The sequence below is a fragment of the Alligator mississippiensis genome, chromosome 1, assembly GCF_030867095.1.
Source record: "Alligator mississippiensis isolate rAllMis1 chromosome 1, rAllMis1, whole genome shotgun sequence".
NCBI lineage: Eukaryota > Metazoa > Chordata > Crocodylia > Alligatoridae > Alligator > Alligator mississippiensis.
The window spans coordinates 389,389,471-389,414,806 of NC_081824.1; the positions used below are offsets into that span (position 1 = coordinate 389,389,471).

At 40.8% G+C, this 25,336-nt stretch overlaps 1 protein-coding gene across 11 annotated transcripts in view; it reads left to right on the top strand.

The window, feature by feature from the left end:
• The window catches only part of KLF12 (KLF transcription factor 12), a 448,097-nt gene that overhangs the window by 203,240 nt on the left and 219,521 nt on the right, over nt 1–25,336 (top strand). Inside the window, exon 2 of one of the 11 annotated variants that reach the window (XM_019488579.2) lies at nt 16,655–16,715. The exons of the other annotated variants lie outside the window; for them this stretch is intronic. Coding sequence (XP_019344124.1) covers nt 16,662–16,715 — 54 coding nt within the window. The 5' untranslated portion in view covers nt 16,655–16,661. The remainder of the gene's footprint in view (nt 1–16,654; nt 16,716–25,336) is intronic. 11 annotated transcript variants of the gene reach the window in all.

The window sequence follows — 25,336 nt, forward strand, 5'->3', positions numbered from 1 at the left end:
GAGAAAGAAGTGGAAGCAACCATTATTTTGCTGTCAAGATTTTCCTGAAACAAAGAGGCGCAGAATTATGCATGCTGAGGGTTGTCTTTGGTTCTCTGATTAACAGCAGAGGCCCAATTTCACCATCAAAAGCATTCTTAATTATAAGCCCCGTTGAAAAGACTGCCTTGAACATTGTATAAAATTATATTTCAGGGAAGTGTCTTTTTTGGTTAAGGTGATCTGCAGGCTTTTCACGGTGATCATTTTAACAAAATAACTTAAAATCTAAATTTGCCCACAATATGTAAGTTCATTTAAAGGGCTGCTTGATTATTCCAGTCAATAATAGTAATAAGTAAAGAAGCATTAAGAATTTTGAATAGCTAGCTATTGCTTGAATGTAAGAAACCTGCCTTGTACCTAAGCAAACCCTGATAGTCTTCCTTTACAGCTGGTGACACAATCTGTATCACAAAGTCTTCTTCAAATAAAAGACATTCGTCTTAGTTATTTTATGACTCTGCTGATTAAGGACATTTTATTGTAATTACTGTGACAGAAAAGCTACAAAAGAAGATGGAAATGTTAATTTACAATCTGCCTGCTGACCAAGTGTCATGTGATAATGAATTGGGACAGCCTGTGGTTTGCAAATGGACTTGAATTTTTGGAGTTGCTAATTTGAAGTGGCAGATGATATAATAGTCTGGATATTTCAGAAGGGATCCATTTCATTAACTAACCAAAATCTAGTAGATTTTTTAAAATTTTGTTGAGATATGACTGGTTTTGCAGAGAAACATTCACTTTTCTTCTTACCATAACAGCTGATACACAAAGGGCAAAGAAACAGAGAAAGAACAGAAAGACAAATAGAAAGAAATGTAAAATCTCTTCTCCAGAATAAATAAATAGATTTCAGCTGACTTTAAAATGAGGCACCTAGCTCTATGACTATGACTGGACATACAAAGAATGATTCAGAGGACCTGGATTCTGAGCGGAGAGCCATGTAGAGCTAGCCAGTAGGAAACATTAGGGTCAGGGATGTGTCTGAGCTCCTGTCCCTCTCTTGAATGTAGGCCCCTGATTCAGGGTGGTATATTAGAATATGTATCCACTCCACATCCAATGCATGTACAGTCATCCTCTGAGAACAGGTGTGCTGCCTCCTTACCTTTTATATAATATCCTAATGTTCCAAGCACTCACCCAGGAAATGACACATCTCTGTTATTTGTCCTCCTTTATCCAAGAGGATTCAAACCCACATCTCCTGCATCTCCTAACTACCAAGCTACTCAGGTGCCCTCAGGGGCTCCGGGGGCACTCTACCTCTCCTTCATATTCTAGGCCACAGTGCAGCCAAAAATGTAGAAGACACAGGGCCAGAAGGAGAATAAGAAAGAGGGCATGTTGCTCTATAGTCTTGCTCTAAGCCGAAGGAATTCAGTGAGGGGGGAGTCCTGGTTTCTATTTCCAGTCTTGTTCATGGGCGGGCAAGAGAAGCGACTGGTGCTGCAGGGGGAGATGCATCCCCTGCTGCCAGCCTTCCCCACCTCCTCCACTGGGGTGGCCAGACCACTAGCAGCCAGGGTTTGCTTGGTTTTTTTTGAAGTCCCTCAATCAGGTAAGACTCTCCCCTCCCCCAACCCCTATCCCTTCCCCTCTGCGCTCAGCGGCACATTCCTTCCTATCCCCTACTCACCACTGCTCCTGCTGTCCCCAGCTGACCTGGGGGCAGGGGAGGCTCCAGCTGTGCTGTACATAGTTCAGCCAGAGATGGCATCTGTACCTGGGATAACAAGCTATGTCCGGGGGGACCAGGTAGCCACAGTGGGTGGCATTGAGCAGGGAGGGAAGGTAGCTGGGGGAATTCTTACTTGATTTGGAGACTTCAAAAAAAGAGTCCCCAGCTGCTGCTCCTATGGTGGGGTTGACTGTGCTGCTGCTCCCTCTCTGGATCTGTATCCTGGGCCTGTATGTTCATCTTGCCTTAGACAGTTATTGAATAGGAAACAAAAATGGGAGTAGAGATCAAAACTCCAGATTCTCCCTCAAAGAGCCAAGTGTCCCAACCATCCAGCTATTTTAGCTGACTCCTTCTTGCTTGCTCTGCTTCTGGCCCTAAAACTTACACCCTTGCCTTCCTGGTAGCCCACTTACGATAGGATGAGTGGCGGGTACTTCTAACCCAGACTATTCTATAACCTAGTTACATATTCATTAATCCGGTGGTTCTCAGTCTTTTCAGAGTCAGGGCATCCCTCCACCTCTTTTGAATATTGCTACATTTCCTGTTGGTGCTGCCAATAGGAGGTATTGATACCTCCAGGCATAGCCAGCTCAGGAAGGGCCATGGTATATGCATATGATGCTGCTGCATTACGGCTCTCATCAGCTTAAAGCAAGCAGGATCTGTCTGGTGCTGTCTAGCCCCTTCAGTCTAGCCCTCCCCACTGTCCTCATTGAAACAAAGGAGCATGGGCAGAACTGTCCCACACTCCTCTTTCTGAGAGAAGTGGAGTGAAGAGAGGTGGGCCAGAAAGGGCCACAGCACCAGCTAGCTCTGCCTGATTTAGGCTGATCTTCCTAATGCAGAAAGAGTGTGTATGGGGCAGTTTTACCTGGCTATTGTCACTGCAGCAGCAGTGCCCATGTTTCAGCACCCCTGAGGGAGGCTTGCGGCAGGTCAGTCAAGAACCACTGCACTAATGTAACAAATTCATAAATACAGTTATTGGTTTATCCAACTTAATGTTGTGTTCTACCCTTCCTTTGCAAATCTGTGCAGCAAGTAGAAGATGTTGAGCACTTCCAGAACAGATATCAGCAAGACTTGTGGGTACCTCAATTGCAGAATAGACAGTGAAGGCTTACAAAAATTTAGGTGTAATATGATAAGTGGTAAGCATAGGATAATATATGTTAATATATTAACATATAAGTTAATATAGGTATAAGTTAATATACCTATATTAATAATTATAATATTAATAATGATAATATAAGTTAATATAGGTAAGCAACATTGCAACCCTTTTAGAAAAGTCCTGCAGGATTTCAAAACTATTTTAATCTTTCTATGTAGAGAAAAGCCTCTGTATTTCCATAGCAAGGAAACAGTCTTCTATATAATTCTGTATCACAGCCAAAGCATGCTTTAAAAAGGATGCCATGTTTTATAGATGAATAAATAATTTATACAGAAGTTACAGTTTGATCCCTATAAAATACTAGAGAAAACTTCCCACATAGATATATTTGGATATAATAGTGCTGAATATTGTTAAAGGCTCTTAATAAATTGCCATTGGGAGACTTTAATTGTAGCTGTCCTGACCTCATAACAAAATGTGGGAAGAGAATATTGATAGTTTAAAATCTTGTGTTGGAATGTGATATTATATTGTTTAAGCAATTGTTTGCAATATGGAATACCTGACATTTCTTATTTATACTGTGTCTTTGAAATAAGAATATTCTGTACAAGTTACTCTAGGAAAAATTAATATATCTAATAATATCATGGAGAACACATTATTCACTTCTTTGGAAAACAAAAATTTACTACTGTTATGTATGATAAATTGAAAAATAAGAATGAAGCTTTAATACAGTCTCATTATAATTGGAAAACAGATTTCTAGGTAGACATAATTGCTTTACAGAGGAGTGATATATGGCACAATGCTGTGGCATCCTTTAAATAATACATGAATTACAAATGATCAATTACAATTCTGCTCCAAAGGTGGCAATGAAAATGAAGAGTGGAAATAGCTTTGTGGCGTTACATCTGCTTTACATACTGAGGGGCTGCAAGTTAGAATCAACAAGTGTGCAGGCATTATTAGATTAGACATCTTTTCAGGTCTTTTCAAGCCACAAATACTGGTTGTTTCAAAAAGTTATCAACAAACTACAGAGAATAATTACTTTTGAATATAGCTGAGACTGATGAGCTACTGAGTTTCTAGACAAGGTACAAAATGCAAGACTAAGCAAAAGTCAATCAGAGCATTTTAATGATCCAAAGGGGTAAATTTGAAGGAAGTATTTGAAATGATAGTAGATATTCCAGTTGATTTCATTAGAATTTTCACTGGTTTCTTTTCATTATTCTAGTAGGCAACATTCTGTTCTGTTTCAAAACATTTCCAGCTATGATTGGCAAAAGCCATTTGGCATTCTTTAACTGAAAGTTTCATTAGAAATTTTAGGGGAGGATTTTAATGGGTGTGCTGTGGCTAACTCTCCTTTGAAAATGTAAGGGGAAGAGGCAGCTTTTATGTAGTAATAACTACATAAAAGCCAAGAAACTCATAGTTTCATAGTTGGTAGAGTCAGAAGGGACCTGAGCAGATCATCAAGTCCGACCCCCTGCCATGGGCAGGAAAGAATGATGGTGTCAAACAACCCCAGCTAGATGATTATCTAGCCTCCTTTTGAAGACCCCTAGGGTAGGAGCAAGCACCACTTCTTCCCTTGGAAGTTGGTTCCAGATCCTAGATGCCCTGACTGTGAAGTAGTGCCTCCTGATGTCTAGCCTGAACCTACTCTCAATCAACTTGTGGCCATTATTCCTAGTTACTCCTGGTAGTGCTCGGGGGAACTCTGAGGAATCAATACATTTACATTGCAGTTGCTCTAGAAGCCACCAGTTGGAAAAGGTGGATGCTCAATTACACTAGGGGCTATACAAACAGATAGCCTTCATGAACAAAACATTCATCTACCCTGGGTTCCTTGCAAACTGTTGTAGAAAGTATGAAAGCAGGTAGTAGTGGTGCTGCCAAAGATGGCAACTGAGTCAGGGAAGCTGATTGTTTAGGTGCTGTGAGTTTAAAGGGGCATTGCATGCTTTTTATTTTTCTTCAGTGTTTCTTGCAGACAAGAATGAATGGTTAAGGGATGGGTATAAATCAGGGCCATCCAAAATTTCTAAGGGCTAGGGGCAACACCATTGGGGTCTGAAAGTTGCATGGCTGTACAAAGCAAGCCCTTGGCCACTGGGTCATGAAGACATTTTCCTGACTCCTGTTGCATTGCGTGCCTCCACAGGTATCTGCTCCTCTTGCTGTACTTTTCAGGCACCATTCCCTCCCCTCCCACAGCAACACATGCCCTCACAGGCACCCCCACTACACTTTTACATAATGTAGGTGCAACATCCCTCTTGCACGCAGCCCCGATTTACTCTCCACCCAGGCATGTGGGCTTGGACTCACCCTCTGATCCTCATGCTGCACTGCTCTTCCCCTTGGGGTGAGGACAGGCACCCCCTTGGGGTGAGGCAGCTGGCGGAGGGAGGGAAAGCCCGGAGATTCCAACTACTGTTGCATCTAGAACAGGGGTGGGCAAAATGCAGCCCAGGGGCTGGATGCAGCCTGCCAGGCCATTCTATTCAGCCCGCGGGGTCCCTAAAAAATTTAGAAAAGTAATATTTGCCCCTGGCTGGCTATCATGTGGCCCTCAATGGCTTGCCAAAACTCAGTAAGCGGCACTCCGCCCAAAATAATTGCCCGCCCCGATCTAAAAGATGGAGAGGGACATCTAGATGAGAGCCTGGGGGAAGTTGGGGGTAGGGTGGGGTGGGCCACAACTTAACCTTTTGTGGGCTGCATGCAGTTAGTTGGACAGCCCTGGTATAGATAATCCTAATCCTATACAGATACAAACACACTCAACCAAATTTTTTACAAAAATCTACTAACCTTGGCCATTTTCTTTTTAAAGATGGAATTAAAGGAAAATATTTAATGAATTTCTGTTGTAACAAAACAATGCTGTTATGATTCTAAGGTGGTATTTGAAATATGAGTCCCTCAACTGGGGGTGGTGAATGAGGGGAAACTCCCATTGACCTTGAATGGCCTCCTCATTTCCTTCAAACTTAATGGAAAGTCAGGAGAACTGTTATGTCCCATTAACCACCCTGAAGTATATAGAATTATTCATTGACTTTGTCACAGCTGTAAAGGTCAGGCTAAAATGTCAAAAGAACTATTACTATTTTACTGTGATATCATTTGTGACAGTTAAAATGCCATAGAAAATAGTTGCTGACCTATATATAACTATGCTATAGCTCTAGTAATGGACCCCACTACAATAAGAATTTGCACCCAAGTAGGGGTGGAAAAAACAGACTGGCTGATATAAGAGGTAGCCCAAACTTAGTATAGTCCCATGTAGCCCAGGTTCTGAAACACACTGGAACCTCTAAAAATAACGAGAAGAAAGTCTGATAATCTCCAGCATCACCAAAAAACTCACTTATATTTTCTACTAAAACCATGTTCCCTGTAGCAGTGGCACTCTGACTGTTGGATTCCAATGGTAGCCCAAATGAAAGATATGCATATTTTGATATGTTGGGTGATCTGGTATTCTCCCTTGCCCTGAATTCATTCAGCTTGCACCCTACAGGACTGCCAAGGATTTAATAGAGAGTTGAACCCAAATTATTTCAACAACTATATCCACGCTTCTTACTTATTTCAAATCTCCAGAAATTCTGGGCAGTATAATATATGTTGAATCTTTAAAGCAAGAATGGTAAGTTCATTCAAAAATCTGACCAAGTTTGGATTCTTGTTGTAGCTCTAAACTTACAAATGCTAAGCTCAAAGAATCCCGAAACAAGAAAGCCAGGTTTTTCAGCAGCTATATGGCATTGTTTTTTTATTTAATAGAATAATATTGTGACAGGCTCATGGCCACAGGGCAGCCATGATGCCCCCCAGCGGCCTTGCAGCTCCTGCCCAGCTCAGATTCTAATGTTCTCCTTAGATTACTTGCCCACGACACCTTGTTCTTATTAAGGTCAATTAAGGGAGCCTTAGTCCTAACAATTCTCCACTGGGTCTCTCCTGAGCCCCTACTAGCTTCAGTCCAGCCCTCAGGCTTGATAGGTCTCCCTTAGCTTGACTATGCCCCTGTAGCCTTAAGGGCAAATTGAATGGCTCTTTTCCTCCCCTACATCATGCCCCAAGCCTGCAGGTGTTATCACCACAATATTCGATTCACACACTTGGCCCTTTTTGGCCCTCGGCCCCCCATGGCCCCACATTTGGCCCCTTTGGGGCTCCCAGACCCCTAGTCTGGCTCACAGCCCCTCTCAGACTCCTGGACTCTCGTCCAGTCCTTGCCCTGTCCCAGGGCCCATGGACACTCTGATCTGACTGTCCATCAGTCTGACTCCTGAACCTCCAGGTTCCACACTCAGGTACTTAGCCTATCTTTGGACCTTCTTGGGTCTCACTCTCTCTCATCCCTGCTTGTCCCTGAATGCTCTGATCACACTCCCAGCCCTGTCTGGGCCTGGGGCTTGTGGATCCTCAGGTACCTACTCTCTAGGCCCTTGAACCCCTGGCTGACCCCCCTCTATCAGCCTCTGCTGGGCTACTGGCCCTCTAAGTAAGCCTTGCCTGCCATTGCAGGTCTTCAGGCTGAACAGCTAGGACAACTTAATAATGAATACCTGCCCTCTGGCAGGCACTCAGGCCTTCCCTAGGCTTAACATAAAACAGGGCTACCTGCCCGTATAACTAAGCCCTTCTCTGCTCTAGTACCTTCCTTTGTTCCCTGCATTAGAGTTCCTCATTTAGAGCCACTGGCAGGGCTCCTCACTCCATAGCTACCAAGGCAAGACTAACTGATCAGTGCAGAGTCCATGCTTATATAGCTCAAGCCTGAGCCCTTTTCCAGTCAGGTGAGACCCTCATTAATAGGGATCCTGGTTTTCTCTGATTTAAAAAAAATCCCCAATGTTCAGTTACAAAAAAGTAACCCCAAATCCACATTTTTCCATGATTTAAATGAAACACCACTAATTGATAGAGATATATATAGTGATGTTTTCATATTCATCATGGAAAAATGTACTTTGGGGTTACATATTTTTTAACTGAAAATTGGGGATTTTTTTGTTTATCAGAGGAAACCAGGATCCCTGCTCATTAGCTCCCCTTGGTCACCTCCAAGCAGCCTCTCAGGCTGCTTGCTCCCTTAAAGGAGCAGGCACATCCCAGTGCCCTGCTACAAACACCTTAACTAGTATTTTGTTCATGGTATTCAAGAGCTGCCTTAAAGGAGACAGTGGGTGCATCAACATGAGCTGTTTACTGCACAGTTGACTGATTAGCTGCATAGTAAATATTGCACATCTACATGTGATTAATTAACAGTAGATTAATTAACAGGCTGACTGCTCAGGCCCTCTGCCTGCCGGGGCTGCTCCAACCTAGCTCAATGTGCTGCGCTTCCATGAAGATGCACACCTGGGAGCAATAAATTCTGAAGCAATAAGCTCCAGAGTTTATACATGTCCATTAATGCACACATATAGACATGCCCAGTGTGGTTTATTTGAAAGGCACTGCACTGGTGGTAAATAGGCCCATGGCTTGTTATTGATTTGTTATATGACTTTGTGCAAATACTTTGACCTTTGTTTCTCAGATTCATCATATGTAAAGTAGAAATTAGGATTACTTTACTGTGTTCCAGCATTGTAAGCTGTACAGATGAAAAGCACTGTATGTTCCTAGTATTCTTGTTACTATTAAGTGTATGCGTACTTTGCAGCCATAGATGACCATGAGGAAAGCTAAACGCAGAAACTCCTAGCACAGTTTTCCAGTTTAGCTGGAATAATCTTTGAGTTGTTTCTACAAAAAGGTATGCTTGTTGTCCTACTACCAGTGCCATCTGGAAAGAGGTTTCTGCAAAGTGAATGTAGTTAGGATGAAAAGTGGTGACTCATCATTCAAGATAAGCACTATGCTGATTATAACTGCCAAATACTGAGTCATCAGTTTTCTCCCTGTTAAGTATTCACTGTTTCTCTCACTGTTCTAAAAGCAGATGGTGTTGAGAAAGAAAGAGGTGATGTAAGTTAATAATTGCTGGATTTGAGTGGCAAACCCTTCCAGCCAGGGATTAGGTACCTCCAGAAAGCAGGCTTTTATGATTTTTTTTTTTATCACAGCATACCATTGTTGGATGTAGATGTAGGTTTTTAGATTTGAAGAGGGCAGGATGTCATCCTACCATTTGGAAGGAGTGAAGCTGTATGCCAGGGCCTCATGATCTACTTAAACTCTTTGCTAAAAAATGGTGAGAACAAGCAGAATCAGAGTTGTATAAATAGTTTGCCCTAAATGGTTTGCACAACTTTTCACAGGGGTCGCTGAAAACATTGCAACAACCGCTGTAGGTAATGATTTAGATGCCACTAGTATATGGAAGTGAATGATTAAAACATACATTACAGTGTGGGACAACAAAGGTTTTCAGGGCAAGCACCGGTAATCTGTGTAAATATACAGTAAGTAACAGTTACTAAACGATGGGTTCTTGCCTAATTAAATTGCAGCCAAAAAAAAAAAAAAAGATTGAATTCACAAAACAGAAAAAACTATCTAACTTGTATGGAAGAATTTGTAGCCATTTAGGTGGTTGGACTAGGTGACCTCTCGAGGTCCCTTCCAGCCCTACTTTTCTATGATACGTATGATTTATGTTTTTCTATCATGTACAGTGTGGGTTCCTTTCTTTGTAGAGTTCATACTTTGCCTGGAGTAAAGCTAGATCACAGAGCCTTTCCAGTGTTTTTGCCTTGCAAAATGACTAGCAGTTACCGAGTGGGAAGATGTTTGGCTAAATTTTATATTTAAATATTTTGATGGGTTTTCTTTACAGACTTTACTTTTTTGCCATGTGATAGACAGCTCTTCAGGCAACCCATACATATATTCCTGTAATTTAGAAAAAAATAACATAAAGAGATGGTGTTATTTTCAAAGGACCATATTTTGCCTTCAATTATTTTTGTTCAACACCCATTGAAATTAGTTGCATTTAGGCACCAGTAACTGAAAACAGAATATGACCTACAATATGAACGTAATGTATTACATTAGGGAATACTATTTAGGAATTGCATCTCGACTCAACAACCTTTTCATTTAAATTTGACTCAACAACCTTCTCATTTAAACTCAGACCCACCTACCTGGATTGTTTACCATGTCCATGCTCCTAATACAAATAACAACACCAAGGCTGTTTTTCTGGTGCCAGCATCACAAGCCCCAAATTCTGTTGGGCTTCAATGTGAGTTCCATAATTTAAGGAAAATCCTTTAAAGATAAAAAGTCAAAATATACCTAAAATAAAAATTAAAAATGAACCACATCCCTCCTAAGGAGATGAAGGAGAAAAAGAGAGCTTCAAGTGACATGTTATTCTCATCTCTGAATGCATTTGAAGGGGTCTCAAGCAACACAATAATGGTTGCAAAATAAAAACCCAGAATAGAATAGAATATTTGTCAAGTTATTTCATAGGTGTACGCAGTGGAATAAGTGGGCCAGAGCTGTTCATTTTCCAGTTATTAAAGTGTATCTGTCATTAATACAAACAGATGCGGCTCCACGTTCATTAATGCACCTTAGGTACTACACATTTAGTTTAGTACTAGCTTAATGAACTACTGACTAAATGCATAGTAACTAGAGTTACTGCACAGCAGCGCCGGGACACAGTTTTCTTGTGATATGTACTGTGCATTTGCCTAAGGGCTTTTGGTCAAGGACGGGATGCCTGAAATGTCATTAATTAGCTAACTATAAGTGGTTTATGGCAGGGTGCAGCAGGGACTGGCCCCAGGTGCCTGGCACCCACACTGCCACTGCCCCATCACGTTGGTGCAGCCTGGGTCAGCAGGGTGCCACGTGGCTCTGTGCAAAGTTGGGCAGCTGGGGCTGCTCAGGCTGAGTGGTTCCGGGCCCTCGGTGACAGCTGCAGCAGTCCGAACTTCTTCACAGCACACGGAGCCACGCACATCCTACTGACCCGGGCCACACCTGCGTGATGGGGCAGAGGCATTGAGGGTGCCAGGCGGCTGGGGCTGATCCCTGCTGCCCCATGCTGTTTGTGGGGGTTCTGCTAGGAGGCCCCACTGACCCTGATGGCAGCTGCTACTGCTAGTGAGTGCAGGGCTTTTTTTTTTTTTTAATTGCCCGGATGCTGGGACTGGGTGGGGCAGTGATTGGGGGAGCTGCAGGAGCCAGTGAGGGATGGGGCTGGGTGGGGCAGGGATCTGGGGGGCTTGGGGAGCGGACAAGGGATGGAGCCAACAAGGGTCCCCACATGGTCCCCTCGCCGCTCCTCCAGCTCCCTCCATCCCCACAGAGCCTGGGTCCAGCTCCCTACAGCTGGCATCCTGCCTGCCCTGCATGGGCAGGCAGCATGCTTCAGCACCATAGCAAGGGCCAGCCAGAGAGATGTTCTGGGTGGCTACCAGACCATCTCTGTGAAGGACCCGAGCCTCCAGTTGCCTCAGGGCACGGTCCTGGACCATGCCCTTCCCTGCTTTTCTTGCCTGGGATATCCAGGGATATCCATCGGTCTCATTTTGCCCCTCCAATGCACATTTGCAGCTTGGGGAACGTTTTTTTGTTGCTGTGAGAGGCATGCGTGCACCCGTCTGTGCACGCCCATAAAGTCTAAGTGGCCTGGATCCTGTGTATTCAAATGATGCCTGCCCTCTCTCACACTCTCTCAGTACTCCCAGAGTTGTTAAGCAAAGGTGCTGGAGCTCTTTGGGCACATCTACACGTGCATTAATACAACATAACTACAGCACATTAAGTTTAGTACCTGTAATAACGTAATGTGCCATAATCTGCGCTACTCTGTAGTAGTCTTAGCACACGTCTTTTACATGATGCTAATGTGCAGTAGACTAATTTTACTGCACATTAGTGCATTAGCATGGCTTTCACTGTCGCACACTACTGCATAGTAGAATTGGTCTACTTTGAATCTAGTGTCTCATCTAGATGCACCCTTTCAGTATGTAAAGAAGGGAGTAGAAGACAGGGCATCTCACTTTCAGAACTGAATTCTGTTTTTTGTGCAAATAGCTTTTCAACCTCTACGAAATTGCAAAGTGCATCTTTTTTAACACAACCTGTGAAGAAGGGCTTTTGGTCAGGGGCGGGATGCCTGTAATTTCATTAATTAGCTAGCTATTAGTGGTTTATGGCAGAGTTGGCTGATGGTTTGTCTTAGCATTTGTGCCTTTTTTTCCCCTTGTAAATTATCATGAGTCCCCTGTGGTCGAATCCTTGCCTGCCATGTAGAAGACCCAGGTTCAATTCTGCGATGCTTATCCAAATACAGCCATGGAGGCACCAAATGTCTGGACCCAGTTTGGCTTCTGAATTCTGTCTCAGTGGCCTAAGGGGGGGATGGAAGGTCTGGGCAGCTTGCACTCCTCCAAAAGCTCTTTCTGATGCATATGCATCAAAGGTCTGGGTGACCTCATATGCATGCACCATGAGCCGAAAGGTTGCTATATCATCACAAAGACTAACTAGAAGTTTATCATAGGAATGTCTTTTTCCAGTTTATTTTCAAAATTAAAATAAATACATTGCTTGCTGCACCCTTTTCCTGATCATTATATTATTTGGCTTATACAGTATTATATATTTTATCCACTGGCTCCTGATGTGGTATGCTATTTAGTTTATCAACTAACATAAGATTATGTTAACTAGAAAGATGCTCTGAAGACTAATGGCAGCATTCTGATGTGTAGCCATCAGATAATATAACATCTTTCTTTTTTTCTAATTATCACTTTTTTATTCAGTAAGGTATTTTTGTCTCTGTTGAGTAAACAATACTAAATTCCAGCAACATCATAGATATCATTTCATGACATTTTGAACAGATGAGCAGAGATTTTAGCCCCGTGCCATTTGCACGAATCTTTATATTTTGAGAAATATAAATGCAGAGTTTAAAGCAATAAGATCTTTTAGTCAGATGCATATATGTAGGCTGTTAAATTCCCTCCAGTTACCCATTTATTGAGCCAAAAATGTGTTTAACATTTTCCAGAACAAGCATCCATGCTTGATTTAAAGACATTCATGGGTAGAGAATCCACCACTTCCTTTACTTTGTCCCTGTGATTAATCACGCCCACTGTTAAAAATGTATGCCTTATTATGAATTTGAATTTGTCTGGATTCAGCAACCATAGATTCTTGTTATATCTTTCTCCAGTAGATTAAAGAGCTCTTTAATCACTACTATTTTCTCTCCACGAAAGTACTTTCACACACTAATCAATTCACTGCTCAATCTCTTTTTTGATAAGTGAAACCCATTGAATGAGCTTTTTCAGGCTCCCAATATATGGCATTTTCTCTTCCCTTTGTGTAATACTTGTGAGTCTTTTCTGTACCCTCTCCAATTTTTCAATGTCCTTTATAAATTATAGATATCAGAACTGTATGGGGTATTCTAGAGACAGTTTCACCAATTCAGCACATCGAGGTAAAACCGCCTCAAAAGTTCTGCTCGCTACTCCTATCTTATACATCAAAGAATCCCATTAATTCTTTTTGCTACATACAAATACGCCATTTGGTTTAATCTTGGCATATGTCCAGGACAAGTATCACAGGCACTGGCTCCTCAGGGAATTGCGGGTGGAGATTATGACCCATTGTTTGAGGACAGCAAGTTAGCTCTTTGGAAAGGAATGTTATATTGGTCTGATTTTAGGTCATCCTTTTTGCTTCCTCGGAAAGAGCCCTAAAATTTACAGTCAACATATATGCAAGGTCAGCCTATATTCAGAACAACATGGCATTATGGTGCAGATTAGGTTATTCTGCCTAGCAGCTGAAAGGACTCCAAAAGCTGATCCTTAAGGCGGCCATATACGGTCACAAATGAGGCAAGATGATACTCACCCAAGGTAGGCCTTTGCTGGGGCAAGCCTTGGCCAATCAGGCTGGGTCAGGATGTCTTCGCAGAGGGACATGGCCCAACTGCTCCTGCATATGGTAGCCACAGACAAGCGTGAAGGCTGTATGGCATGATGGAGCTGGCCTTGGTACTGAGCCTCCAGGGTTGCTGCTCAGTGGCAGGCTGCTAGGTACTAGTCTGGCACTGTTGTATCATGCTAGCCTGGTGCATGCTGGTGAATGGGTAGACAGCAAGCAGGTCCAGCTAGTGGCAGGGCAGGGATAGCTAGAGGTGGAGGAGAGCCCACCCAGATTTGAGAGTGGAGAAGCCCCCTCAGGAACAGAAGCAATGCAGTGGAGAGGGGAAAGCACATTTGGGAAGAAGGAGGCTTCCACTCCCCAAGGCAGGTGAGCCTGCAGGCCAGACTGAATTCATTCTGCCAACACTGAGAGAAAACACAGCCTCCATGCACACATTTTTCCTTTTTTACCATCAATGCCCTCATCTTGGTAGTGCTGCCCTTTGTGCTACAATTAGCCTTTGGAATACAGACTTTCTCTCAAACTATTAAACTTTGCAGCAGCAGGCATGAAAGACTCCTAAAGGGCCTGTTCCCCTTTTGTGAACAAACTCATCTACACACCGCATACACAACTTCTCAGGCTTTGTGGTTTGCTGCGTTCATTGCCACTCTTTGATTTCCTTTCTTTTTAGGGTTTTCAGATAGGTTTCGATCAGTTTTTAGTTTTAATTTCTTCATTCTGTAAAAATGTCCTCAAAACTATGCATCTTGGAGGCTGGGCAATCCAAACCAGGGCTGTGAGGCAAAACCTGAATGTCTGAGGGGCTCAAACTAATGTATTGTCATGTCATTTTAAGTTGAAGGCACTATGGTGAGCCTTGGGTACACTTATTGATGATACGGGAGATCTTGTTTTAAAATGTAGTGTTTTTAGTACATTTAAACCTTTGGTTCATTCCTTAGTTATTTCACTGTTTGATGGGATTTCATGAGAACTGTAGCAGTTCAAGGTCTTTTTCTGTAGTTGTCTTGTTAGAGTTGGGAAAAAAACTTTTTTTTCCTGTCTAAAACTGAACCTAAAACTATGTGGTTAACTTATAATTGAAACAGTGTAGAATCCTGGAGAATCTCTCACATCATATACAACCTTTCAAGCAGGAGGCGTATCGATCTTATATCTTAGAGATATAATTCCAAAACTAGCAATCATGAACTTAGAGATATCACTGTATTTGTGGACATTTCGATGTGTAACTAGTATAGCAGGATTTGCACTTCTTTGTGTGGAACATATGTGTTTTGTAAGCAATGCAAAGTGAACTCAGAGAAATATTCAAAGGAATACTGGTTTCATTTCACACAGCCATTCCTTTGGAATGCAATGGCAATGTGATTTCAGACGTCATGAGTTGAGTGTATAATTGATATTTCAGTGATAAACCATGTTATATATATATATAGATATTATATAATATATAAATAGTATATATGTAGATATTATCCATATATCTATATAGATATAATATATTTATATTAATAGTGTGTGTGTGTGTGTGTCTATATATATATATATATATATATATATATATTTGTGTGTATGTATGTATACACACACACACACGGTTCTGTACTGTGAGCCCTTTCAAGAAAGGTAAGCTGAAAGCTAAGCACAAGTTTAGTTTTATATGTCAGATTTGTCATTTCTTCTAAAATGATACTATAAATATAAGCAGATCACCTGTTGGTTGATATTTTAAGGTTTATCTATCTTTCAAAGTACACTCAGGGCAGCCTTTCCAGTCATAGATGCCTGAAGTCAGACTTGTTAGAAATGTCAGTCAAAACTCTTCATTTCCTGCTGTTCATGTGAATAAATAATCTGACAATTTATCTTAAGCGTTCTCATATTTAATAATCTTTTTGACAGTATCAGGCTGCACCTGTTTATCAGCCATCATATCTTGTAGAAGATTTCATCCTTTATTAAGGTGCATGAAGCAGTTTCTAGCCTATTTGACTGGTCATTTGAAAATCCATTTCTGGTATAGGGAAACCATTGGTGGCATTGAGCTGAAGCACTTAACGCATAGCACACGTGGCAAAGGCATTGCAGGGCCATATATTCACTTTGCTGCTCCTCAGCTATAGTAATAGCCCTTGGGCAGCTACACAAGAACAACTTTTTATACACCTCCCCACTAAAATACATGCAGGCATGCACCCCCATCCCCTATTCTCTTGCCTCTATCACAGTTCAAATAGTGTGGAGAATCTTACTTTTAGTATACATAAAAGGAGAGAAGTAAATGATAAAAACAACTCACTTTTACTTACAGGAAAATGCAGTGAGCAAAATGGGCCACTATTCAAAGATGATGTATTTCCATTAACTTAGGCCAGCACTGAATTTAGCTAGCTCTGTGAAGTCCAGATAATGACCTTTCAGCATGCATATTAACTTATTTCACATTAAAAAAATAGCAACCTTTTAAACCTTAGCCAGTAAAATACAACCTTACTCTCCTTCTGTGTGAGAGAGTCGTTTTGTAAACAGGAAAGAAGAAAAAAAAATGATAAAGCCTACCATCATATTCTAGTATAATAAAATAATAAAGCTCTCAATCTTACCCCATCTAGAAACTAGGTTAGTTATTAGTTGACTATAAATTACAGTCAGGCTGCAAAAATCATAAGCTGCCAAAATAGTAAGTTTGAATTTAAACAATATTCTTCATAATCCCACATCACTCCATCTACAAGGAGAATGTCCTAATCATCAAACTGTAGACTGCTCTGGCCTTAAGGGTACTCTAATTACCCCCTTTTAGAAAATATTCTACTTAAAAGATAATTTAAGGTTTACTCTGCCAGGTAGAAGATGACCAGGACAGAACAAGACTGGAAGGCTTCCCTTGGAAGAGAGGAGGAAAAGGTTAGTATAATTTAGTAGGAGAAGGAGAGTATGAAAGAACATTACAAATGGGTACAAAACGATGAAGATGAAGTGGTACCCTCATTTTTATTTTTCTCATAAGATAATAATAAAGTGGTATTCAAGGAAACTGGATGGCAGGAGAACTAATGCTAATAAAAATACTTTTATTTGTACCATGCTGCATGAACCTATGAAATGAACTGCCACAACTTATTAAGGCCACAATCTCAGCAGAACGCAAGCAGATAGGCATTCATATGAATGGGAGCTTCACAGTAGTTAAGATTTTTTTTAAATCTCAAAGTAGAGTTAGACTCTTCCTCACTTAGGGCATAAGTCAGTCTCAAATTAATAGCATGAGAAAAAAAGCTTTCTTTATAGTAGATTATTCCATAATTGTCCATTTTGTAGTTACTCCAACCTTAATTGGAGACATCTCTCAGCAACAGAAGTTACGGGCACTGATCTTTTCTGAAAAGACATTCTCAGAAAATAGTGCATCCTTAAATTGTAATTGTATAGAAATAATGCAAAAAGTCCTCATAAGTGAGTAGCGTTTAATAAACTTGCTCCCATGCAAGGGAGTACAGACAATACACCAAACCATCTGAACAATGAGAAATATACAATGGAAGGGTGTTAGAATGGCCATGTGCAATAGTGGAAAGCAATTCTCATTCACGTTGCCACCACGCTGGAAGAAATCTGCAGAGTAGGGGATAGTAATTAGCTTTGCTTGCCTTGAATAGAACCTGTACTGTGGTTGTAACACCTGTGTCCCATTGGGAGCATATTTGCAGGTGGATGTGAAGCATGCTACAGACAAGTTAGAAGCAAAATATGGTGAGCATGTAGATTTTTTTAAGACAGACAAGAGCTTATAGGCATGAATTGAATGTGTCCCTGCCCCATGTAGCAGCAGACAGAAGTCACAGCTATGCCAGTTCATACATTTTTCCCCCTCACAAACAATTTTATTCTGCTTTGGTAGAACATAAAGAGCTTGATTTATTAAAGCTAATTCATGAGACAGCAAACCATTTGTAAAACAGCTGCAATTCACAGCTTTTGCTTTTATTACATTAGATTTTCAAGGCTATAACATGCAATTATGTATATATTAAAACTAAAGATATCCTTCTTAACTCAATGAAAAAAAAATCCTAAGGATTTAATTTGTAATATATTCAAACTTGCCGGTAGTAATTAGCACTGTAAAGTAATTCAGGCTTGGGAACACATGTCAGTACAAAGAATAGGAGTATCAGTATCTCAGGGGAACCAGAGATTTGAGCCTGTTTAGTCACTGAAGTATTTGATGTGCTTGTCTTAATTTTTTTGTCACTAATCATAATAAAAATAATAGTAGAAACATGTTATGTGTTGCTCATTTTGAAGCCTCAAACTACGCAAAAGGACCAGATAAGCTTACTGGGTTTTAGGTTTCTTAGACATGTCATATAATGGTGCTATGGGATCTCGTCCCCACTGCAAATAACCACTCTCGTGTGCATATCAGGAGGTGCAATTTTGGGGTTAGGGATCAGATCCATATTGCACCATTACTATTTGCCAGTGCAGAGGGAAGCCAGGATCTTAAGCCTAGCCTTCCTCTGCAGTGGCAAATAGGACCGGGCAGATAATTAGGTGATAGTCTGCTCTGGCCCTGCATCTCAAAGCAGCCCCACTGAGGTCATGGGGCTGACAGTCAGTGAATTGTCAGCTCTGGCCCTAAGACATAAACCAGCCCTGGTGCAGTTTGGGGCTTGGGCTGACAATTAGCTGATTGTAGGCCCTTAGCAAACAGCCCCAGGTCTGGTTTACCTGGAGCTGTCTAAGCAGACAATCAGCTGATTGTCAAAACCCCACACCGGGCAATTCTGGGAGCACATTTGTGTTTAAGTGTGAAGTTTAAAGCCCCTCTTGGGGAAAGCCTTTTGGCTCTTCTTGCTGGGAGCTTCGGATCTCCTACACCCAGTAGTCCAGCCAGGCTGGTGGGGTTTAAGGTACCTGTAGAAGACCTGCCCTTCCCAGCCTCCACCCAGAACCAACAATCAATTGATTGTCAGTCTGGGACCATTCCAGACTCTGGTGTGGCCTTAGTCCATGGACCAATAAGCAATTGACTGTTGACTCCTGCCATATTAAATTTAAGGCACCATACAAACCTGCCATAAAAATATTCTACATTGTATGTGTAACATTTTTATAGCTGTTTTCCAATTTATGGCACTTTAAATTGAGTGCAAGCGTAGCACCCTGCTCATTTATGGTACAATTGACATTCTAATTACCACATGTAATGAACATGTAATTAATTACCAAATGTAATTGGTAATTAATGGGGGGCTTTTCTCAGGTCAGCTGAGCAAAGCATCAGCATTACCAAAGGGTAAATGCATGCGTTTAGAATTTTGATGATCCTTAAACACTAAGAATCAGATGTTGAAATGGTATAGTAGCTCAAATTAAGCTTTATCATGTGCTTAAATAGCAATTTTGTTTCTTTTAATATCTATCTGTAAATTCTTAGACATATAAGCATGGAATACAATGCGCCTTTTCTGTGACCTGATGCATGACCCTGCTAGATATTTTGGTGAGGTTGTAGAAAAGGATCGATATGATAAAGTATCAGAAGTGGGGAAGATTTAGACTTAAAACCTTTCCCAGAAGAATGTAGATTCAGGTAAACCAAAACATGGTAAGAATCAGCATGACATTCATTCACTGATTTGTTTCAGTCAAAAAGCAAAAAACAAAAACAGAAACAACCCCCCATTCCTAAATGTGTCATGTTCTTTAAATAAACCTTTCTATTTTTATTTCAAAATAGTTTTTGATTTCCAAATTTTCTTCAGTTGTGTAAAAGTTTTAAAATGTTCACAGTGTGAATATAGCTTTTCAGCTTAATAGAAAGATAATTAATTTAGGACCCAAAATGAATTTTTAATTATTTTTGCAGCACTTCAGGTGAACTGAAAAAAAAATAGGTTTTTTGCCTATCAATACTTAGCAGCAGTTTCAGATACTATCATGCGGGACATAAAAGAACTGTTTATTATTTGAGCAAATGTACTTCAGAGAATGGACCCAGAGAAACATTTCATATACCTGATAACTTTGTATATCTTTTCTGTTCATGTATATTGGCCTGATGTTGAAAGTTCTTTAGCAAAGTTTAAATCAATGTTAGGACATTTGGTTTATTTCTTAGTTAGTGCTTGCCATAGGGTTAAGATAGGTTTAGGAAATAATCAGAAGTTACTGAGTCACTGCTGAACTTCTTTGAAAGTGATGTTTCCAGTTCTAACAACAGTTATTCCTCTGAACTAAATTCACATTAATGTCATTAGTAACTAACATTATTGTGATCATCTTTGCCCTGCACTATTCTGTTCTAAAGAAAACAAATAAATTATAGTCAAAATTAAGGTCCCAGAGAATTTTCTTCTAAGTTGTAACAGATCCTGTACTATAAATAGATATTTTAAAACTTTTATATTTTGACTGATTTTATTTTAGTTGCTGAGTTATTTATTGTACCTGTCATTGAAAATACTTACAAGCAAGTATATATTCTCTTTGCAGTCATGAATAGCAAACATGGCATTTGCATGTAACCTAAATAAAATTATCATTATGTAGAAACAGGCTCTATTTTGCTTATAGAAAATTATTTAATATCACTGTTGATTGATTTTTGTTCTAGTCTATTGAGTTTGTCTTCAAAAAGAAAATTGGAAAAATTAGACTGGAAGCACAGTTTAGCAAGAAGGTCATGGAGCAATAAACTGATGAATTCCATTTCTGTCTCTGACACTATGGCCTCTCAAGAACTTCCACTTAAGTACTGCAGTACCTAAAACACCTACATACCTAGGAGGTGAGAGATGCAGATTTAATCTGTCCAGGTGAGGTGGGCCTGTAATCCAAGCCTCCCACTTCCTTCTGACAAAAGCTGGACAGAAGCAGTGGGGTCACCATTGTCTTATATTCAACTGCATGTGTGCTATCAGCACCAAACACTTGTACAATGTGGTCTATCCCTATCTAAGGAATCAAGGACTTAGGTGTATGATCACTGCAACAGATTTGGGTAAGAACAGAGCCTCAGAAGGTTGACGCAAATAGGGCTGGATTTTTTTTGGTAGGGTTACCATATTTCCAATTTCAAAAAAGAGGACACCCGTGGGAGGAAGGAGCGGGGTATATGATTGTGGGGGCAGTGTCCCTGCTCCTCATTACCAAAACACAGCCCCCCCCCCCCAGGCCTGCTACTGCCCCTCACTCCTGACCCACAGCCCCCCTTTCCTTGTTGATACCTCTCACTCCTAACCCACAGCCTCCTGCCCTCCCAGCCCTGCTGCCCACACAGCTCCTGCTGCCCCCCAAAAATGCTCCCCTACCCCCTCCCCCTGCCTCTCTGCCATACTGCAGCCCCAGTGCCAGCAGGCACAAACACACAGAGACTTACCTGCCTGCAGCTCCCAGGGCCCATGTGCAGACCACATGATGGCCTGGCCTCCAATCATCTTTCCCCGCTGCCCCCAGCCCCAAGTAGCTCGTTGCTGGGACAAGTCAGGAAGTGCCGGGAAAACAGAGGCGGAACAAAATCCTGGGCATTTGCTGATATTTTCAAAAACCGCCCCGACAAAGTTGGGAGGACCCAAAAAGAGGACATATCCAGGAAGACCTGAACATATGGTAACCCTATTTTTGTGTAGTAAGCAGCTTAATGGCAGTTAGATCTTTTTAGGCCAAAATGGAGGCACGTCATAAGTTTAGGTGCCTGAGCAGTGTTGTGGCTGCTGAGCACAGTCAATTAGGATTCCTCTTTGTGATGCAGACAGCCAAATTCCCCGTAAGTCCTGTTGAGGAGCCTTTGAGGTTGATTAGGATTGGGCCATTAAATGTTTAATGATGATTATTGTACTGATTCTGGTAAATGAAAATGAGGCAAAGAGACTGTCCACAAGTCACACAGTGAGTTACTTGCATTGCCAGAGATTTTATCAGTTGGTTCTATGTATCAAAACTACTTCTTACTACTTCCTTCCTAGAATCTGTATCCTTCCCGTAATTCTTACCCCATCCTACACTTTAGATTAGTGATATGAAAACTCAAGGGTAAAAATACTGGATATTTAGAAATACTAAAACATGAAAGACTGGGTATTAATTCATGCTTTGTCTTGTATAGTAGTAAGTATAATGACATGCAGGGTCTGTGATTTGATTTAACAGGGCATTAAAATATATTTTGCCAAATAAATTTGATTGCTTTTATATTAGAACAAATTTACATGTGAAAAAGCTATGTTAAGAGAACCGTATAAAGATTGCAAAGTCAAGCACTCTACAGTTGGGAAATGTGCAGTCTTTATTCATTGTCCCATTGTATGTGTATTATGAGAAAGTCTTTAATTACATCATACTATGTTTTTCACAGACCCTCTGTCTCATTCAGTGCACAAGCTAAATTCAGCTCAAGGAATGAGCATCTGTTCAGTATTTTTTCTCTTCCTCATTCTGCAGTGTGTGGTCTGTTCATTTCATAGTGAACATTATTACTACAGTTCTGCTCTGAATACAGAAATACTAATTTCCTTGTGAGCTTTTCCACAGTTCTCATCATTATAGTATCTAGACCCACATCCAGAAGACACAGCTATCCAAAGCAAGACGTAGGTGAATTTCAGTTGCCCATGTCCAAATTATGATCCAGAAATCCCTTACTCAGCAACCACCAACCTTGCCTCCCAGTTTTTGATGTGAAAGTTCAATAGGTGACTAAAGTTCTGTTCAAGCCTAGGATTGCCCAGCTTCATAACTGCCTAATATGAACCTACCCAAGGATCAGTGGGGTACAAATTAGAGGCCACATTCTTGAATCCCCTCAGGAACCTTATTTGGTAAGAGTGCCCTGAGCAAGCCTAGCATATACAAGTAGGGCTAACCCTCTCACAAAGTAGAGTCATCGTTGCTTTTTATTTATTTATTATTAGCATTATGTGCCACTCTTTCCCAAGCAGGGCTCAGGACAGTGTACAGTAAAAAAGAAAACAAAACTCTTAAACACAGTTAAAATACTAAATAAGATATATATATATTAAAACCGTATTCCCTTACTTAGCCTTTCTTGCTAAAAGCCTACCTAAATAAAAAGGTTTTACAGCACTTCCAGAAGATGTCCAGGCTTCAGCTGTCATGGCCCACAAGGGGGAGGAAGTTCCTGAGCAGGGGGACCAGTACCAAGATTGACCTCCCCATGGTTTTGTTGGGAGAACTTGGTGCACAGGTAGTACTGGCAGGTTGTTGCTCTTAGAAAATGGCAAGTACGACACCACCTCCTTCTTCAACTTAAAAGAAAGCAATGAGCTCTACTTAATTCGTTGCAAGGAGACTTTTGGGTACCTACACTCAGAACAGTATTCTGGCTTCCAAGTGGTAGAGATGACTTCTTGCAGCCATGAGTCAGATCAAGGGCGTAGTGAGCACTCAGAGTGGGCCAGGTCTGGGATATCCATTCAATTTACCTCCACTCACTGTTTACTTTATCATTGTGCTCCCCAATTCCTGTGGCCAGAGGCAGCACAAGGTTTCCCCCATTGTTGCAAAGTCTGCTGGGGCAGGATGGGAAGGGGAACGGAATTCAACTGGATGCACTCACCCTCTCTGTCCCCCAGATACACTGATCAGTATGGCGCTGCTCTGCCTAGTTCCTATGGCCAGGCAGCAGCACAGAGCTTGGCACCCCCTCATAATTGGTGCCTGGACTAGATGCCTGCCTTACCCTACCCTAGTTATGTGGTGTCAAAATGGGATACCAAAATGATTTGGGTGCCAAAACCATGAAGAGGAGCAAGATTTTATGGAAACCCTGTGGATAAATAACATTTCCTATATTCTGGTTCTCAGCAGCTTCTCACATGCTGAATTAGGAGCTGCTTTTTGGAATGCCTGACTAGAGCATATATATGTAGTTACTGTTGTTTATTAAATCTAATCCTTTGTCTGTTCCTAAATATTCTGTGAAGAGATTATAATTTCTGTGAATGCATTTAGTGTTAGGACATATTGCCAAATGTTGTATGTTAAACCAATTTAGGCTTTGTAGCTCTAGTAAACTCTTTCTTGCAACTCTTCCTTTAAAGATGCACATTTTAAATTCATGCTGATTCATTTGGATATATTGGATACTTTCTCTTCCCTGAGTGGAGGAGCTAATTTTTTTTAATCAAGTTTTCAGTTTGAGTACTTTCATTTACAGATGTGAAACTCACTTTTTCAAAATACTGGGCAACATTCATTTTTATTTTTCTGGTTGGATGAATATCCCTGCCAGCAAATTTGTTTGGTAAGATACTTGCTGAAAATGAAGGGAGAAAATATGAACACACTCAAAGCTTGGGGCACACTCAGACACAATGGTGATGGGCCTTGTAGAGAAAACGTAGATAAAGGGTGGGGGAAATTCATTTAACATTTCAAAGAAATGATAGCACTTCTTTGCTTTGCAGTATTCTCTCAAGGACTCAGTTCTGTAACAAGTGGCCCAGTGAGCTCAGTGGGAATGCTCAACATACAAAGAGTATGCCAAATCAAGGCACAAAGAAGGAAGCAAATCATTTAAAATTGAAGAAAGGTGATAAGTAAGACTAACTACTTGAAATTGAGGAGGAGGAAAATTAGGCTGACTATTAGGGGAAAACTTCCAGCAGTGAACTCTATTAGGCTGCTGAATGGACTTTTAGAAGTTTTGTCATCTAGGGTTTTTAAAACTAGTGTGCTCAAAACCCCAGCAACCCAGAATTTGCAAGGCAATGGAAGTACTTTCAGAGTATTTTACTTCTTTGATTCTGTGGTTCCAAAACATTCTGCCATTTATTTATAAATCACTCTTTCCTTCTGAATTGAAAATATGTATGCAAGTTACAGAAATGTATTATTAATATGCTTTGTGTACTGTAGACAAGTAATATTCTAGACAAGTTCTACACCATTATTGTTTCAAGCCTTTGTTAGATTCTTGTTTCGCTTAAAGCATAGCTTTGTACCATATCCATAAATTACTGTACCATGCATTGAATTTCTTTCAATGGGTTATCCTTTTGATGGAGCATTCTAATACTGCTCAAATAAAATATAATATAATTTAGTGTTTGAAAATCTATGGTTTTTTGAAATATATTAAACATTTGAGGGTTTTTTGGAAAGGATTGAGCATGGAAAGTCTGTGGGGACTTGTAATGCCATGAAAATTGGGCTTCACGTTCAAGAACTGTATCACTCTTGCGTTTCATTTACCAGACCATAAAGAGGCTAATTAGTATTGTCTCTAAAAGGAAGGAACTAACAGCCTTCCTTCAGTGCCAGTGCAGAAATCATTTGGTTGGTGTCTTTTCTGTCAATCTAGGGAAAGGAGGTAGAATTAAAGCCAAATCTCAATGCTTACTCAGTCTTTGAAATACATTATTTAAGCATAAGTCATTTTACACTAAATGTATTTGTAGTCATCATTAAACTTATGCTTAAAAATTAATGCTATTTAGAAAGGGATCTTTTTCTCTACTAAAGCTTGTCTTCTTGTTCTTGGTCTAATCTGTTGCAGAAGG